Source organism: Hydra vulgaris, chromosome 14 (genome assembly GCF_038396675.1).
Source record: "Hydra vulgaris chromosome 14, alternate assembly HydraT2T_AEP".
In the NCBI taxonomy this organism is placed as follows: Eukaryota; Metazoa; Cnidaria; class Hydrozoa; order Anthoathecata; family Hydridae; genus Hydra; species Hydra vulgaris.
This window is the reverse complement of record NC_088933.1, coordinates 18,503,234-18,522,161: the sequence shown is the minus strand read 5'-3', so window position 1 is coordinate 18,522,161 and position 18,928 is coordinate 18,503,234. Positions and strand designations below refer to the sequence as shown.

The window sequence follows — 18,928 nt, the reverse complement described above, 5'->3', positions numbered from 1 at the left end:
TTCATTTATTTGAAAAAGCTTTGCGCATATTAGATGATACTAATTTTCTATTCCGTTCTTTCACCTAAACGAAAACTTCAATTTACTTAAAAATTTTTGGACTAAAATCCTCTCAATATCTCGAACTTTAATATTTTCGATATTAGTTTTTTGGTATCTCGAACAAAATTTTCGGTTAACGGGGAAAATATTTTTCAAACTCAACAATTTTTTTCAAGAAATGTTTTAAAAATATTTTTTCTTAATCCAATTTTTAAAAAGTATAGCTACAAAATTTTTTGAAATTTGATTTTTAAATTCGATTTTTTTTAATTTCTGAAAGGTAAATATTTTTAAGATTAACTTTAAAGATTAATTTATTGTTTTTAAAGATTTTTAAAGATTAATTTTTAAAGGTTAATTTATTGTTTTTGTCAAACGCGATAAAATGCCGCTCGTTAAACCAAAACTTACATACAAATCTATAATAGAAAAATGCAAGGCATTAAAAGACCTGGAGAAAAGGATGTCCGACAGAGAGGTTGCCCAAAAGTATGGTGTCCCAAAGAACACAATATCAATCTGGGTTGAAAATAAAAACAAACTATTACCCTCACTGGAAAAAAATGGTGCAAAATCTGAACGGAAGAAAGATAACTTAAATAAAAAATTGGAAAGAAAGGTCAGTTAATTTTGCCAAATCTTGTTCAATTTAAGTATAAACAGATACACATTACCAGCATTGAATTTTCCAAACGCATGAATAAAATTCAATTATTTTGTTCCTATTTTTAGGAACGGTATTAGCATTAAAGTAATATCTCAGAAAATAGTGCCTCCCTAACGAGTTATATAACTGCTTCATGGAATGAAACTACACTTCCAACATTGCTTTCGAATTACAAACTTGAAATCATTTTTTAATGTCGATAAGTTTGGACTTTTTTACGAGTGTCTACCAAACAAAATGTACCATTTATAACGATAACATTTTTTTTTTGGAGGAAGGGGAGGGGGGGGAGAGGGAATAGTAAAATCGGACTAACAAGCATGGCAGCAAGCAGTACAACGGGAGAAAAATTACCTATGTTTGTTAATTGAAAAACAAAACCCCGACGATGTTTTAAGCTCATCAAACAGCACACTTGCACATATAAGAATCTGGTGGTTAACTCCTAATGGATAACTGTTTTACCCATCCACATATTAAAGGGCTACACAACATTAATTTGATACTTATTCCCCCTAACACCACATCTGTTCTTCAACCAATGGATTGATCCTTGATAAAAACCACCGTTTCACATGCTACTGATGCTGAAATGATTGCTCAGATTTTTGACTCTAATTTCGAAAACGACGACGATGAAATTGAAGATAGAGTTGACAAAGGTGTTGCCGTCGTAGACCCGCCCCGCCTGTCTGATTTTCAATTAGAAGATGCTTTTAAAACGCTTCAAAATGCTTCACTATACTTCTCAAAAATACAGTAAAAGTGAAATACGATCTCTAGCACTAAAACTTGAGGATTTAATGACAGATAATTTGAAGAAATTTCAGGCGACAGATTTTTTCCAAAAATTGTAGTTTTTGTTGTTAGTGATTTTTTTCAGAAAAATAACTTGTTTTTAATGAGAGTTGGGCAATTTTTTTTATTTTTTAACCGTTGAGCCTTTCTCGATATCTTGAACACTCGATAACTCGAACTCTCGAACTTTTTCGCGGTCCCTTTAGTGTTCGAGATATCGAGAGTTGACTGCAATGTTATTATTATTATTATTTTATTAGTATTGTCAAAAATTATTAATGGAAAGTAATAAGTGTGTTGTTGTTGTTAACAGCAACATTTAAATCCAAAAGTTGTCGAATCGCCCATTCGACAACTGCAAAAATCTGAAAAAATTGCTGACAATCTGCAAATTGCATAATTTGCAGAATATCGGTATTGTGTTCATTTTACAGTTCCATTTCGTGTTCATTTGGAAGGCGATGCGATGCGGGCATTTCTGTGCTTACGTTTGTGTAACGTTTTAAATTATAAAGAAAATATGTAAGAAAATGTTAGAATATTAAAAAAAGTTATCAAAAAAGATATTATTTCGATAAAAATAAAAATTTCTTTTTTAAATTTGGCTATTAAAATTTTGTTTAAAGTATATATTTGTTTTTATAAAAGTTAGATATAATTTTGAAATTATATCTGACCTTAAGCTGAGAAATTCAACTTTTTTTTTTGGATGAAACAATGCTGCTTTTTTATTGCATACACAATAAATAAAAATGATGGACAGTGTTTAGAGATAATAAAATAGAAAAATATTTTTGATATTGATATAGAATTTGTTTTCTTATTTCGCTGAATGTAAATAAATCTCTATCTGAATCCATAATCAGTCACTCTCTTTTGGTTTGACTCTCTCCCTGTATAACATCTCTAAAAATTGTCCATTTTTTTTTATAAAAGAGGATCAATAGAGGATAAGTGAAAAATTGTTATTATAACCACACCCTATCATTTAGAAGCAGAATAAATATTGTAGCGGAGTCTGACTTACTTTGTTATATATATGTTTTTATAAATTTATGCATATAGATAAAAGTATTTAATTTTGGTAATTATTATGTTAAATAATACTAAGGTATTTGGAAGTTGTTATTTTCAGAATAAATATTAGTTTAGCCAGAAATGCAAAATGGTATAGTGATGTCACTAAACTATGATTATCAGAAATATCATAAGTATAGAGAGAAAAAATGCAGGACCAAGAATGGAACCTTGTATTTCACCAAAAGTTACTAGAAATGAAGAAGAGTGTTATATATCAAGGAAGACTTGAATACTGTAGTTAAGAAGGAATTCATTTATAATTTTAAAAAACGTTTTCAGATACAATACAAAGAGAAAACCAAGATATCAGACTTTGATTAAGTCTTTTAATATATCAAGAGAAATACCTTCCATCAAATGCACAATATAGCCTTTCTTTTTATTATGCAAAATGAATAAGCAGATTTTAAAATCTTTGTAAGCATCGTCCATAATCGGAACTAAAAAATATTATTTTCTAGCAAGTGGAGAAACAAGATTTAAATAAAAACTTGCCAGGACCACAAGCTTTAGAGTTAAAATCAGAAATAACTTGAGCAACAAAAGCAAAGTGATTTGGATAACTTTGTCATCCAAATCACTTCAGCCTAACTTTTTTACATACTAGAAAAATCTGTTTCTTTAGTATGTAAATTAGTAACGGTCATTAGATTTAAGAAATGATTAGATGAAATCAGACCCGTGTATGAGAGATGTAATGTTCACAATAAAAAAAAGTTATGATAGGTCCATAAGAATGAGGTAACCATAGGATAGAATGAGTTAGACTGAAAAAAAAATCATAAAGAAATCATAATTAGTCTGATAGTGGTAACAAGTGCAGCGATTATCTTTTTCTGGGTATTTCTGGAATCCCGGATATTTTTTGCAACTTAATTTTTCCGAATATCTAAAACGTTTTCCATACATACAAGTTTAGGTATATATTTTTGTAATATATTAGCTTTTTAAGCTTTTTCACTTATCACTCATACAAAAATTAAGAAAAAATTGGAAATGACTCAGCTAAAAGCAAATTAAGAGGAAAATAAGGGAAAATGTATTCCAGATTTTTTCTGGATATTTTACCCAAACAGTTTTCCAGATTTTTAAAATATGACCTAGATAATCTATGTAAGTGAGATGGTAGGTGAATCTATGTAGAAAATTTACCTACAATTGTAGATGGTAGATAAATTGATGTAGAAGAAGTACAAGATTGATATGGTAGTGTGATGTATGTGTTTGATGGTTCATGGTCTGAAGCATGAATCATTGAGATCTGAAATAAAACAGTTGAACCTAAATTAGTTTCACAAATGGCGAGACTTTATAATTTAAAAAAAGTCTGCTGAACTTTGATAGAAATAAGATTCTACAATTAAAAATTTCTTATGAAGACATTGGTTGTTTGGGGTTTATATAACTTTAGTACTGTAGTCACATCTAAATTATTAGAGATAAAATAACTCAAACTAGTGGTACTAATTAGTAGTACTAAACATCGGCCCCGGCTAAAAATGAGACTTTTTGCAAACCCAGCCCCTGCAAAATTATAAGATTTAGCAGGGGTTGATAGTTGGTGCTAGAAAAAAAAATTTATACTTAATATATTATAATTTTATGCTTACATTTACTAATTATTAGATACTGGCATATATTTATATATTTTTAAAATCTAATTTACTTCCAACAAGATTCCAAGCAACCACAATAAAGTTATGAGTTACTTTAAAATAGAGAACAAGTTAAAGTACTAGGAAAGGTAAAACTGAAGACTTAAAAAGTTGTAAGTTTTATAACAAAATGAAATAAAAATAAAAAGAGTTATAAGGTGTTTTTGATGTTCAAGGAAAAAAACTGAGTTAATAAAAGTTTTTATAGCATGAAAGAACAAATCAGTAAAAGGATGCAACATGTTGAATAAAAAGCCAAGCGAGAATAAGTTTTGGTTTATCGTTATAGAGATTTGTTTCTTCGTTATAGAGATTCATTATAAAGAGCTTGTTTGAGCATTGACCATGATTGTATTTGTAGAAAAAAAGAAAGAAATGCAACCTTACAACAATGGAAGAGTAGCTTAAGCTTGGCAGATAAAGCAGGTCTAATTACATTTACAATGTGCTTTTAGACTGTTTCTGAGAGTAGGAGGGTTTTTATTCATCATTATAGGAATGCCAACAATATTTCAATATTTTTTTACAGTAAATAAATGCGTTTTGTTGTCTGACTAAAATTGTGGATTTTAAGTCCAGATTTTAAATCCTTAAGCCACTTATGGATTTAAAATCGGCTGCTTGTTCTAAGCAATTAAAAAGTGAAGATTTTTTGTCAAGACAAGTATAAAGTTGATTTGTCATCAAATAGAGCCACTTGAGATTTCATGAAGATTGTTATAGTAGATAAACAATACAGGGACAAAGATAGAACCTTAAAACTATTTGAAATAAAGAAGAGGGTAGGCCTTCAAGAATAGCTTTACTACTGCAGTTAGAAAGAAATAATTTAATAATCTCAAAACCTTTATATAAAAAAAACTAATAACAGAGTGAAGACTAATCATAGGATAGTAGGATAGGTCAAAGTGTTTTCTAGAGTTTTGAAAAACTAGAACCACTTATTTAGCACTTTTTAAAAGTTTAGCCAAAATTGAAGAGAGTTCTGAAAAACATTTTTTTTAGGACTATGATGGACATCTATTCTGGAGCACAAACTGTAGAAGTGTTTAATTGAGAATTAACTTTAGTATCGGAAGCCAGAGTGATCTGGATGTTTAACAATGGGTTAATCTGTTTAACTGTCAGGAAGAGTATGGCCATTAGATTCAAGAGTCAAATTATAGTAAGATTTCTTTGCAAATAACCCTGCTTTATTCTGGGGAGAAGTAAAAAGGCCAGACCAATAAATAAGAGAATAAATGTTAGACTTACTTCAGTTAATGACACTGTTGAAGACTAACAAAAAGTCTTTAGGACCTAACATCTGAGATAAGATACAAGATTTAGTAAACTGAGAATTACAGAGCTTAACATCAGACAGGGCTTTTTTATATTGGCTTCTTGCAATAATAAATGGACATTGGTTCCTATAAGAGAAGTTCTTGTTAAAAAGTTAAAAAAAATGAATAATGTTTAATAAAGCAGCTGCTCAAGATGGTGAAAAATGTGGAATAGAATGAGGGTTGACTTATAATTGAAGAGAATTAATAAAAGCTTCCAAACTTTTATACCATGAGGAATAAAAGCTTCCAAGATGCACTTTATGCATACATATTATTGATATAAACATATATGTTTGCTATTTATTTAGATGCTAGCATACAATTTCCTTTCATTGTTATATGAACTTTAGTATTTATATGGTCTAGTATTTGCTGAATGAGAAGTTGATCAGATGGATGCATGGTGTGACAAGCAAGACAAGAAAAGGAGGCATAATCTTAGACAGATTAGAAAAAATGTTGTGTTGAACGTTTGTTAGAAAAGAGTTAAGTAATTTAGGTATCAGCATGTAGAGGAGAGGTAGCATCTTCAGTAGAAAATGGTAGTGGCAGAAGTAAGAAAACTTGAAGAGACTGCCTTACACATTGTATGAATGAGCTTTAGTTAGGAAAAAAAATGCTCTAGATTGTTTATATTAGAGAAACATAATGATGATGATAATGATCATCATCATCATTATGATGGTTATCATCATGATGATCATCATCACCAGGCTTTAGCCTTCCTCTTTATTCTAATGGTGATGATTATGAGGATGATGATGATGATGATAATGATGATGATGATGATGATGACGATGATGATGACGATGACGATGATGATGATGATGATGATGATGATGATGATGATGATAATAATGATTATTATGATGATCATGTTGATCATAATGAAGTTTATATATTACCCTGGTCACTTATTTGCTTTAACAATGCAAAACTAAAGGATTTACAAGAAGGATGTTCATGTACAATATGGCACTGTTAGTGCTCTGATATTTTATAGCAGTTTATAGATATAGCTACTCAGTGAGTTCAGGAAGCCTTTATAAATGTTTGCTTCAAAACCATCAACTGAGTTTTGTTGTAGATTGTAGTACAGAAACTTTTTATAGCTTTACATGAGGTGATTTTAATAATTGTGTTAGTGATTCTTAGTTAGCACATTAGTATCTCTAAAATCTTAGTCATTAAATTTGTTATTTTCAAGAATTTCTAGTGTGAAATCCTCTAAATAATGTTCCAGTTTTGAAACTGCTTATTATGTGCTATTTTCTTCTCCAGTTAATATAGATTTGTTACAAATAGTTTATATTTACATTTTTTAACATATTTTCTTTACATCACAGTTTTCAAAAATTATTATGGCTCTCAATCACTCTCCTGACAAGCAGCAGTTACAAGATCTTGCAAACAGACTTAGAATTTTAAGCATAAAATCTACTAATGCATCAAAATCAGGGTAATGTTAAAATTATTTTTAAAAAGTTTTGAATTTCGGTTAATTCATACAATTGTGCATATAAACTTTTTTTTCAGTATTAAAAAAAATGTATTTTGGTAAACACTTTACATACTTTAATGAACATGTGAAATAAATCCAGCAATTGATGGATGCAATATGGTATAGTGATATGGTTATGTCACTTAAGTCACTCTTTTTGCTGATAACACAACTATATATTCAAGTCTTGACTTTTTGTCAAAACTAAAGTATATAGTTGTGTCATCAGCAGCAATAGCCACAGATTTTGATTATTAGAAATATCTTTGTATAGATAAAAAAAACAACAGGAGAGATTAGAAGTAATTTTAGTTATTGAAGCCAGAGTGGTAAGCAATGCTAGGTGCATTGTGCATAATAAATTGCTTATAAAGCAAATTAAAAAGATCTTTTAAACTTAGCAGTTAACAATGACTACAAATTATAATTTTATCGGTATTTTAATGTTAAATTTCAAAATTAATACCCACATCAAGTTATATAATATAAAACGGTTATAAAAACAAATCAGTGTAGAAGTTCTTTTTGACTTGAAAGTCTAATAATTAGTTTCCAAAACAATCTGAAAATGGTAACCCAATTATGTTTTTTAAGTTTCAACAAAACAACAGATGATAATATATTTGCAAAAAATATAAAAAATATAGTTTTAATAAGTTTTTAAGCAACTATATTTTATAAGTTTAACACATAATAATAATATTGTTAGGAATATTTGTTTTATATTAATTTGTATTGATTTGATTTTAAATTTAAAAATGTAATTTTAGACATCCTACATCATGCTGCTCTATGGCTGAATTGACATCTGTGTTATTTTTTCATACTATGAAATACAAAGGTATGGATGTTACTATTTTTAACTACATAAAATTATTATATAAGTTGGCATTAAAGCATTTTGATCATATGAGACTCCTTTTGAAGATTTCAAACTTTAGGTTTAAATTTTCAAAAAGAGTCTCACAGGATCAAAATGTATTAACGACAGATTTTTTAGGTGCCAAAAATCTGTGTTAGTAAAGCAGGAATGCAAAAAAAAATTTATTATTTTTAAAATTTCTTGGTATAGAAACCAGATGAATCTTGAATTTCTTTTTAGTAACTGTATTTTAGCAACTGTTTTTTTTTTGTTTTTTTTTGTTTTGGTATTTTAAAAATCAATGGAGCCTCTAAAATTAATTTTTCAGCAACATTTAAAAACTTGTTGTTTGCACAAATCTTATAAATAGTTACATTTGAACTCATGTAATTCGAATCCTGAAGGGATTTGAATTAAATGGGTTTGAATTAAATGGGTTTGAACTACAAAAGTTTTTAAATAGTTGGAGTTCAATCCTAAATATTAAATCCTAAAGAGAATGAAAAATTTGTTCAATTTAAATGATCTTTTGAATAAACGAGTTCAAATTACAAGAGTTCAACTGTATAATAATACTCTTTTTTAAAATTAAATTTTATCAAATACTAATTAAATGCCAGATCATGTATAAAAAAAATTAAAAAAGTTTGGATTGGGTGATAAAAGAGTTATGAAAAATAGAAAAAAAGAAATAGAAAAAAGAAACAAAAATCTAATGTTTAGTATGTCTAAAAGACATGATAAGAAAACAAGAGGAGGTTTTCTATATTTAAAACTAATATTTTAATATAGATACCTAAAAAAATAAAATAATAAAACCTAAAATTAATTATTCTTTCAAATATTTTACAATTGGTAAAGCTATTTAAAGGCAATGCCTGATATCTCAACTTCTTCTGATTGTTGTTAAACAGCTTGTAGTTCAATTTATTGTAGATATTTATGGTATGATTTTAAGAAGTGGGTCAAATTATAAGAAATGCGAGTCTTTTTTTTTAAGGCGGTTTAATTCATCAAAGATATGAAATTTAGCATTAATATAACAGTTTGTTGCAACAACTTTAATTAAATTAAATTTAATTTGATGTATTTTTAATAAGCAGACCACAATGTAACATTTGTTTGACATATTTTATACAGCTGAAATTATGTTTTAAAATTTTTCAAATAAATTTTTATTTTCTTACTCTTCAGTAAGATAACTGTTTACTTGTAAACTGTTAATTATTTAATGAGAATGGCATCACTGGCTTAAAAAAGTTTGCAAAGCAGTTAAAATACTGTTGGTTGCTTAATATACTGTTGGTTGGTTTTAAAAGTAGCAGTACATGGAAAAGGAAAAAGATATAAAAAAAAGTTAGATTGTATTTGGAAGAGTATTGAAAAGTAAAGTAAAACCATGTCATACATTAAAATTTGTTTTAAAATTTCATTAATTAGAAATTTTAAAACAAATTTAGTTTTGTCGTTAAACGTGTTAACTATCAATCAATCAATATAAGTAAATGGTAATAAGTAAATAAATCAAAAGTTCCTGATAAATGGACTGCACTAGTAAGATTGAAAATGTTGATGTCAATAATATGGTATTTTAGTTGTTTATATAATTAGACTTATTCTGAATAATAAATCATCATTATTTTACATAATTTAGTTTACACAAGTGAATTATAGTTGCCTCAAAAGTAAAAAGTTAAAAATTTTTCAACATACATAAATTTCATTTGAATTTTTTCCAATTTCGGCTTATTAACATCAACAGGTATAAAATACATTTTTGTATTAGATAAATATAAACAAAAAGGTCACTATTATTTTTTATACTATGAAAAAAAAGTTAAAAATTATCTTATTAACAAAGCAGTTATTAGACAAAATAGTTATTGCAAAAGATTGTTATAAAAGATGTTTAAAACACCTTTTTATTTGTCTTTTTTAAGTAGAACTGTAGTAAAAAGGGAGAAAAAATGTAAATAATTAAACTTTGAATGAATGATTTTGAAAGTTTGATCTTTTGTTATGTAAATCACTTTTAAATAAAGTTTTTCAAAAAATGCTTAATCAATTGTTTACAATTTAGTTGTGAATATTTAGTATATGTTTATAGTATATTTAGTATATGTTTATAGTATATTTAGTATATGTGTATAGTATATTTAGTATATGTGTATAGTATATTTAGTATATGTGTATAGTATATTTAGTATATGTGAATAGTATATTTAGTATATGTGTATAGTATATTTAGTATATGTGTATAGTATATTTAGTATATGTGTATAGTATATTTAGTATATGTGTATAGTATATTTAGTATATGTGTATAGTATATTTAGTATATGTGTATAGTATATTTAGTATATGTTTATAGTATATTTAGTATATGTTTATAGTATATTTAGTATATGTGTATAGTATATTTAGTATATGTGTATAGTATATTTAGTATATGTGTATAGACAACCCTACATATAAAGTGGCTCTATTTGCTGACGACTCAACTTTATACTCCTGTCTTGACAAAAAGTCTACTCTTTTCAATCGCTTAGAACAGACAGCCAATCTTGAATCTGATCTCACTTCTGTAACAGATTGGGGGTTGCAGTGGCTTGTGAATTTTAACTCCAACAAAACTCAGTTATTTGCAGCAAACAAATATCGCCATACTGTTGAAATTAGGGCATAATGGATCTGGCGAAATATTTAGGAGCCGGATCCTACCTGGATTTTCAAGATTTGGATCCGGATCCAAATTAGGATCCAATTTTAACTTAGAAACAAATAAATAAACTATTTTACGCAAGAAATTTTTGATAATTTTTGAAAAGATTTCTTTTGTATAAAATTCTTTTTTTTTAAAGCTTGGTATAAGTTTTTGCTTATGTCAGATTCATATGAGTGTAGTTGACTTAAAACAAAAAGCTTTTTTTTGCTGTTAGTAAATTTCTCTGTCTTGATGGCAAAGTGCTTCAGATCTTTTACAGGCTATTAAGTCTAACTCTTACAGGGTAATAAGTCTTAACTCTGAATCTGATATTGTTATTGGAGACTGAACTTGGATAGTGCCATTTTAATACATTTGCTTAACTTGACAAAGTGCTCAACCATATCAAATAATAAGTTCCAACGTGTCTTGCAGTCTAAAATAGGTTTAAATCCGTGTCCAAATTCTGGTTTTACATGCTTCTGCAATATATTGTCATTTTTATCAGGTGATCTTTTTAAACAAATTTATTATTGTGCGACCTTTTTTTAAAATTGAAAAATAATCTCTTATAACAACTGAACTATTTTCAAATTCAATATACTATAGCTTCTCACCATCACATTAATTTCAAAACTATTGTTTTGATTTAAAACTTCAGTTGGTTTCACATAAAGTACATCCCCTACTACTAAATGGATTGCATGGGCATAGCAGATGTGATATAGTGGGTTGATTCAATGGCCAAATTTAACCATAATAGATGTAGTGTTACTAATGATATCTGTAGTGTTACTAATGATATTAAATTCTGGTTTTAATTTACTCAATTTTCACTTACTATCTCAACAGCTTTTTCAAATGGTATACTCCCAAATACATTTACTAGTCCAAGATTATATAGGCTTCCATTTGTGTGCACATTAAACGATGCGTTTTAATTGATGTATATTTATAAACAGTTAAGCTAAATCTAAAATTGTTAGCTTTCATGTCTTTTAATTCAGTCGTTAATTGAGCCTTGATGTCTTTAGCATAGTAAAATATTTTTAATGGAAATTGAACCAAAAAGTATTTTTTGTCCTTTGGCTAAAGCAAATTCTTGCAACCTCTTACTTTTAGCAACATTGTTAAATGAAAGTCTGTCAATTGCAATGAAATCTGTTAGTATATTGGTAATAGTATCTTTTGCTTGTACAAAATTTCTGATATCCTTTTGGGATGACCATTGAACTGTTTTTGTAGGATGTAATAATGGCAATTCTATTTTATGCTTAATCTTTAGATGCTTTCACATAACACATGTACAGCCTCATTTAATTGTTACAATGACATTACAGGGTTGTATTGAGCAGTACCCGGGTATTCGGTTCCAGATCTTGGATCTGTCTATGCCCTAGTTGAAATCCCTATATTGATGAATGGGAACCCTCTCACTGAGTCCTCTTCTTTATGTCTTCTTGGATTGTCATTCACTACTGACCTCTCATGGAAACTATATATACAATCACTTGCTAAGTTAGCTAATTGGACCTGTTCTATCTGCATAGATTAAGCCTCTCTCCCATCGTTATATTGTTGCATTTTATTATCTTTGGTACAAATACTATCATGGTTGCTGCTCAAAAGAGCTATCATCTCTAGTTCCATCAACCAAATCTCATTCTTGCTTGACTTGTTGATCAGCAAGGTTTCATTGTTTTACTGTATTTGCCCTGCATGCTCTAAAAACTTTTATTCATCTATTTTTTCCACTGTACTGCTGTTTGGAACTCTCTTCTATCTTCATGTTTTCCTGACTCATACAACTGCAACTTTTTCATAACTGACTCATACAACTGCAAGTCTTCTGCTCTTTAACTCTATTCTTTGTTTTCTAGTAACTTCCAAATTAATAGTAGTTGCTTGCATCATTGTTGGGAGTAACTCAGAATTAAAAAATTAAATATATAAATAAATTTAGATAAATGTTTAATTAAATATAATAATCTAAGACATGACATAATCAGAAATGACCAGTTTTTAAGAAGATTGTCTACAACACCATATTTATAAAGATTGGTTAGGAAGTACTGGAACAAAATTTAAATGAAAAATCAATTACTAAGACGTTAAGTCAAAGATCATATGCTATCAAATAATCTTCAGCTACATAATTTCAAAATTACAAACAAAATGATCATCAATGTAAAATCTGCTCATAATAGTTCTCATATAAAGTTTATCTTTGTCAACAAAACACATTACTTTGTTCAAAGCAGATGCAAGCTAGTTTTTTTAATATATTTTTTATATTTATTGGATTTTTTGGGATTTGTTTCTTGTTTAAACTACTTTTTATTACTAAAAAATCTTTCTTTAATGGGTTGCTATCTATTAATTAAAGAGGAGGTATTAAATTTCTTAAAAAGTTCAGAAAAAAATCATTTAGGGAACATTGAATTCAATCGTGAAAGTTTAATATCCTTGAACATTAGGAAGGAAAATTATATACTTTTCACCACCTGAACTCAGGAAAAAAATACTTGAAAACAGGAAAATCAAGGAATACTCAGGAAAATGGCTTTCTAAAACTGTCATGAATTCTGTATAACTCTGTATATTGGCTTGTTTTTATAATCATTATAATCTTTTGAAATGATTTCCACTTTTCTCCTCTAACTTTTTAAATAATTGAAACTTTTTAAATGCCAACAGTTTTAAATATTCTTTTATATTCTAAGAAAAGTTTTTATATTGTATTTAAAAGATTTTCACTTATTTTATATTTACAAAACAGTTCATATTTTGGTTTATATAATTTATAATAATTTTATCATTAAATAAATTTTATTATAAGCTTATTATGTTAGTTTAAATAAATCTGTGTAAAATAGTTAAAATAAGTTAAAATAAATTTTAAAACACATTAAATAAATTTGTTATTTTAATACATTGTTGACAGTAAGAAAAAAACCAATAGTGTGTGCAAAAGTTACTCTGATGGAGCAACTTTTTGCTCACCATGTGCATTTTTTGATTTAAGCATTTTTGACTCATATCTCTGGTCACACTTGATGATGATAATATGATGGTGTTAAAACATCATTTATTTTAGTAAAGTGTACTGTTTTTTACACTTTACTTATTGTATATGAGTATATATTATAGATATATAGTACAATGTTTGTTTTAGTAAGCAGTCCTAAAGATCCATCAAGTGATAGATTTGTATTATCTAAAGGCCATTGTGCTCCAATATTGTATTCTGCTTGGTGTCTTGCTGGATTATTTCCTGAGTCAGAATTAATGAAGCTTAGGCAAATTGATAATGATTTAGAAGGTCATCCTACTCCGGTAAATGATTTATTTTTATTTAAGAGATTTTAAATATAATTTTACAATACCTTTTAAGTATTTTTTTATAATTAGTAATAAAGTGGCATAAACTATTTAACATCGAAATCAATGTGAATAATTATATTAGGCAAAAGTTAAAAAGTAATAAAAATGACGCATAAACAAATAAGATTGCGAGGTTGTAAATGCATATAAATTTTTTTATTTAAATAATAATTTTAAAGTATATCATATAAAAATCTGGGAAAAAAATTCTAAACAAATTTTAAAAACAGCTTTCACTTAAAACTGTTGTTTTAAAAACTAGCCATTTAATTATTTTTAAGCCTACTTATACTTAGGTTGATAAAAATTGTTCATAAATTTTTACTAGTAACTTACTAGTATCCTTGGTCCTATTTTGTCTGATGACACATTCGATCTGTGACATCTATGACAGCTATCATTCAACAAGGGCATCTAAATAAGGTGCCATGGCAATAAAAGAGGGAATTCATGATAAATTATTATAAGTGAATTCTAGCCAATGCAACAGTTAGGATCCACCGTGCATAAGTAGCAGCTGTCTGAGTGGTTTTTTAGTTAGCTGTTCTTTTGTAATAGCAATCTTCATGGCTCTTTTATTTTCCATACACCAACCTATAACATAACAAATATGATTGTATAAATTAAAAAACAGCAGCTTTATTACATTATTTAATATTGGGTATTAACATAAAACATATTATACTATAATAAATTAACATATGTAAAGTTTTGTCAATTACAACTCCTTAAATTTTACAAGATCAAAATCATTGAAATTCTACAACATACAGCACTACCATATAAGCAAACTGCAAATGTTCAACTTGCCTTCATGAATTTTCTTGCAATATTTGCATGTCAAATTAGGTACCCAGGACAATATTCGTTGAAATACTTTTCCACTATTATCTAATACTATTCATTTGTAAGAAAATGACTTTCTGGAATCTAAATAAAATAGTTACTTTTTAACTGATTCATCATTCTAAAAACTTCTAAATGTTTTTTTGAAAGTTATACATAGTTCTAGAAAATTCTAACTTCTTTTAGACAATCGTAGCAGTTCAAGGATATTACAGAAAGCTACCCAGTATTGAATACAAATAAGGATTTTACTCAAAAACAGACTATTTTCAAAAAAATCGTCTTGATACTGGGTAAGGAAAACCGCTTTTTACCCAGAAACATAAAATAAAACTTATTACATTGTGTAGCATTAATATATTGTTTTTAAGTAACTCCCAATTAAAACTGTTGTTGGGTGCACATCTTTTTTTGAATATATTCTCGTTATTTTTTTCAGCTTTTAGTTTTTCCAGATTTCCAAAAAGTTTTTCAATAAGTAAAATTTTAAATATTTTTTGCAATAAATTTGTTTTTCAACTTTTTCAGTTATTACCCATACAAAAAAAAAATAAAAAAAAATAAATTTAGAAAGTCAAATTAAGGCAAATACAAGGGAAGTAAATTATGATGTTTTTTTTTTTGTTTTTTTTTTGCAAAATGTTTTCAGGATTTTTTAAAATATAACCTGAATGATCATTGGTTGCGGTCATGATGAAAGTGAATTTGTTAAAAAATATTAATAATGTTAGTAATAATGCAAACTATCTGAAATTGTAATCAAATCAGTAATTAAGATGTAATTTGAACAATATATATGTTATTATTAAAATAGAGTAAATGATTTTTTAAGCTTTTAAAATTTTTATTTTTTCAGTCTTTTATAATATACATTAATAACTTTCAAATAAAGCACTACAAAAATTTTAAAAAAAATGTCAAGTGGTGGATCATGTTTACTTGACACAGACTATGAAGTAAAACCTTTTTATTGGAATTCTTAAGTGAAGCATCAGCTAGTGATGTTTTTCTAAATATAATAATTTTACAATACCTTTTAAGTATTTTTAATGTAAATTTAGTGTTTCTAAATCTGGTAAAAAAAAAAGAGATAAACTTGATCCCTTAATTAACATTAAGACATAAAATCTCCATACCCTTTCTAAACTAAAGAAAAGGCTACTGATTGAAGCATTAAGAATTTACTTTTTTTATGTATAGAATATTTAATGAGTCTCCTCACAGAATTTTTCAAAGATTTTGATAAATCCAAAGATCAATTGGACTCATTTCTTTGGAAGCACATGGGTTAAGATCCAAACTATAAATCCCTTTGATCTGTTGCCCAAATAGTTTAGATCTATCTTTTTTTTTCTTTTTTTTTTAGGTTATTTAGGTGCTCCCAGAAATCCTTACGGTCTTATCACGGAGCACTGCGGGAGAGCATTTAACTAGAAGTTCACGCCTCCTTCCTTACCAATGTCGCTTATTGGGTAAGAGCCGGCGTTGAACCTCAGACCTCTGGGTTCTGAGCCAGAACTCTAACCACTGTGCCACGGCTGCTCAATTTTGCTATCAGGTCACTTTTAAATGAGGATTTATTCAAAGCAAAATGTTTCTTGTTGATAATCTTGATATTGAAAGTCCTTTTAAGCAATTAATGGGTATCTATATAAACCAAAAGAAACTTCAAACCTCATTATTTTTCAATTTCCAAGAATTTCTTATTGAATTTCTAATTATTCATTCCTAAAATTGATAAATTCCTTAAAGTATTTGTTCTTGATCTTAAAAATTTCTAAGTTTTTTAAACTTAATTTAAGGAAAAAGATCAAAACAATACATTTTTGCCCTCATATTGAGCAAAAATAAATTTAAGTTTTTGCATATAAATATATATATATATAAATATATATATATATATATATATATATATATATATATATATATATATATATATATATATATATATATATATATATATATATATATATATATATATATATAGCGTTTAAGATTTGTGGATGTAGCAACTGGATCATTAGGACAAGGGTTGAGTTGTGCTGCTGGAATGGCTTACACTGGAAAGTATTTTGATAAAGCCAGGTAAATATACATTAAATATTAGAGTTTTGTGTTAGTAATTATTAAGAAAATGCAAATATTTGCATATACAATTAATATTTTACTATTATTACTATTTATTATTAATTAGAATTAAGTAATTAACTAATGCAGCGAATCTTCATCTTTATCCACAATACATGTTTTTTTATAATACCCTGTATTTATAAATTTATTATGAATACAGGGTATTATAAAAAAGCAAAATAATAAAAAATAAAAAGTCATTGTATTCTGAATTTTAAAAAAAGTTTAAACAATTCCCCAAAAGTTGAAATATTTTACATTTTTTAGATACATAAATATCTTTAAAATGATTTTATTTTTTTTGTGGGTTCTATTCATAGCACAAATATTTTTATATTTTACAAATGTTAAATTATAATTATTCAACTTGTTTCATTCTGAGCAATCTTAAGCTTTTTCATATTTAAATATGACATAGTTGAGAGAAAATGACAATTGTTTGCAATTAAATGGATTAGTTTGATACTTTGATCTATTTTAATTGCGTACATCACTTTTAAATACAGTTTTAAAAAGTTTAAACGATTACTTACATATATTGACTTTTTTTATATTTGTTTTCATTTTCATATTATAAATGTAAATATAAAAATGTTTAAATTTTTTTAAATGTATTAAATTTATAACAAAACTTTTTTGACAGTTGCATGGAAAGTTTTTGAATATTTAAGTTTTTAAATACTTTTATTTTTTAAAACTTTTAGTTTTATAATACTTATAAAAATTTTGTGAAATTTTGTACATATATATTTTTATTTTTGTTGATCTAATTTTATATCAAAATTTTTATCATAAAATAAATTTTTGTGTAAAACTTAAAATAATTTATAGTGATTTGAAAATGCTTTAAATTAAGACATAGTCAGTGATAAGTAAAAAAACTTATTTAAATTGATAGCTTTTAAATGAGAAAGTTTTTGAAACTCGATAGCTTTTAAATGAGAAACTTTTTTGGCTTGCCAATTTTGATCGAATAAAATGTTAGTTAAAAAATTATGCTATTTTAGAATTAATTTAAATAAGCAACAAAGGCATTCAAGGGTCAAAGTGAGATTTGTTCACAGCATGAGGGCAGCTAATAAGTCTAATTAATGCATTTCAATATCTAGTATACTAGGTATTTAAAGGAAAAAAAAATTTAAATACAAAAGTTATTACTATTTTTTTAAATTTATGAATTAAACGCTTTATCCAAATGAACTAAGTGTTCGTATACTAATGAAGAAATAAATATGATTATATAAATAAAAATGTTTTACATAAAACTATACGCATTCATTACATAGACATTTATATAGGGACAATATATACTTGTTACATTAAAACTATACAAATATATTTTACAAACAGATAGCAATTTAAATTTTTGCTTTCCTCTTTTTAAAAAAAACAAATAAAATATAGGAAAATCGTTTATTTAAATGTTGATGTAAAACTGTTTTTTCTTTTTGCTTCACCTTATCCAATTTTGTTGCTAAAAATAGCTACCATCCTCAGGCTTGGTCAGGAAGCGATAGCGATTGCTCTTGAATACTGACCACGGAAATAATATTTAGTTTAGGTTTTTTAGTCATTTTGAGAACATTTAAGCTTATGTATGTCCGTAAAACAAAAAATTTTTGTTTTATGGACATAAATGGAAACATACATAAACTTGAATGTTCTCAAAACATCTTGGTGTGGAAGAATAAAAAGCAAACACTAAAAAAAACCGTCAAATTTACAAACAAACTAATTCTATTGGTTCAAAAAATACACTAACTAAATGAAATAAACTCTACAGTATTCTGTTGAAACGTTTTAAAAATTGTATTATTCAAGATTTGTTAAGTTTTGAGATTTCTAGCATAAATTGTTTTAAGAATATATTATCAAACAAACTATTATTTTAATAATATGGCTCTTTCTTGGAGCCACATCTGCAAAGCTATAAA

At 26.8% G+C, this 18,928-nt stretch overlaps 1 protein-coding gene across 1 annotated transcript in view; it reads left to right on the top strand.

The window, feature by feature from the left end:
* The first annotated feature begins 1,952 nt into the window (after positions 1-1,952).
* LOC100211510 (transketolase-like protein 2) overlaps positions 1,953-18,928 on the top strand; it is a 36,772-nt gene continuing 19,796 nt past the window's right edge. Inside the window, exons 1-4 of the mRNA XM_065818595.1 lie at positions 1,953-7,026; positions 7,839-7,909; positions 13,810-13,970; positions 16,852-16,949. Coding sequence (XP_065674667.1) covers positions 6,929-7,026; positions 7,839-7,909; positions 13,810-13,970; positions 16,852-16,949 — 428 coding nt within the window. The 5' untranslated portion in view covers positions 1,953-6,928. The remainder of the gene's footprint in view (positions 7,027-7,838; positions 7,910-13,809; positions 13,971-16,851; positions 16,950-18,928) is intronic.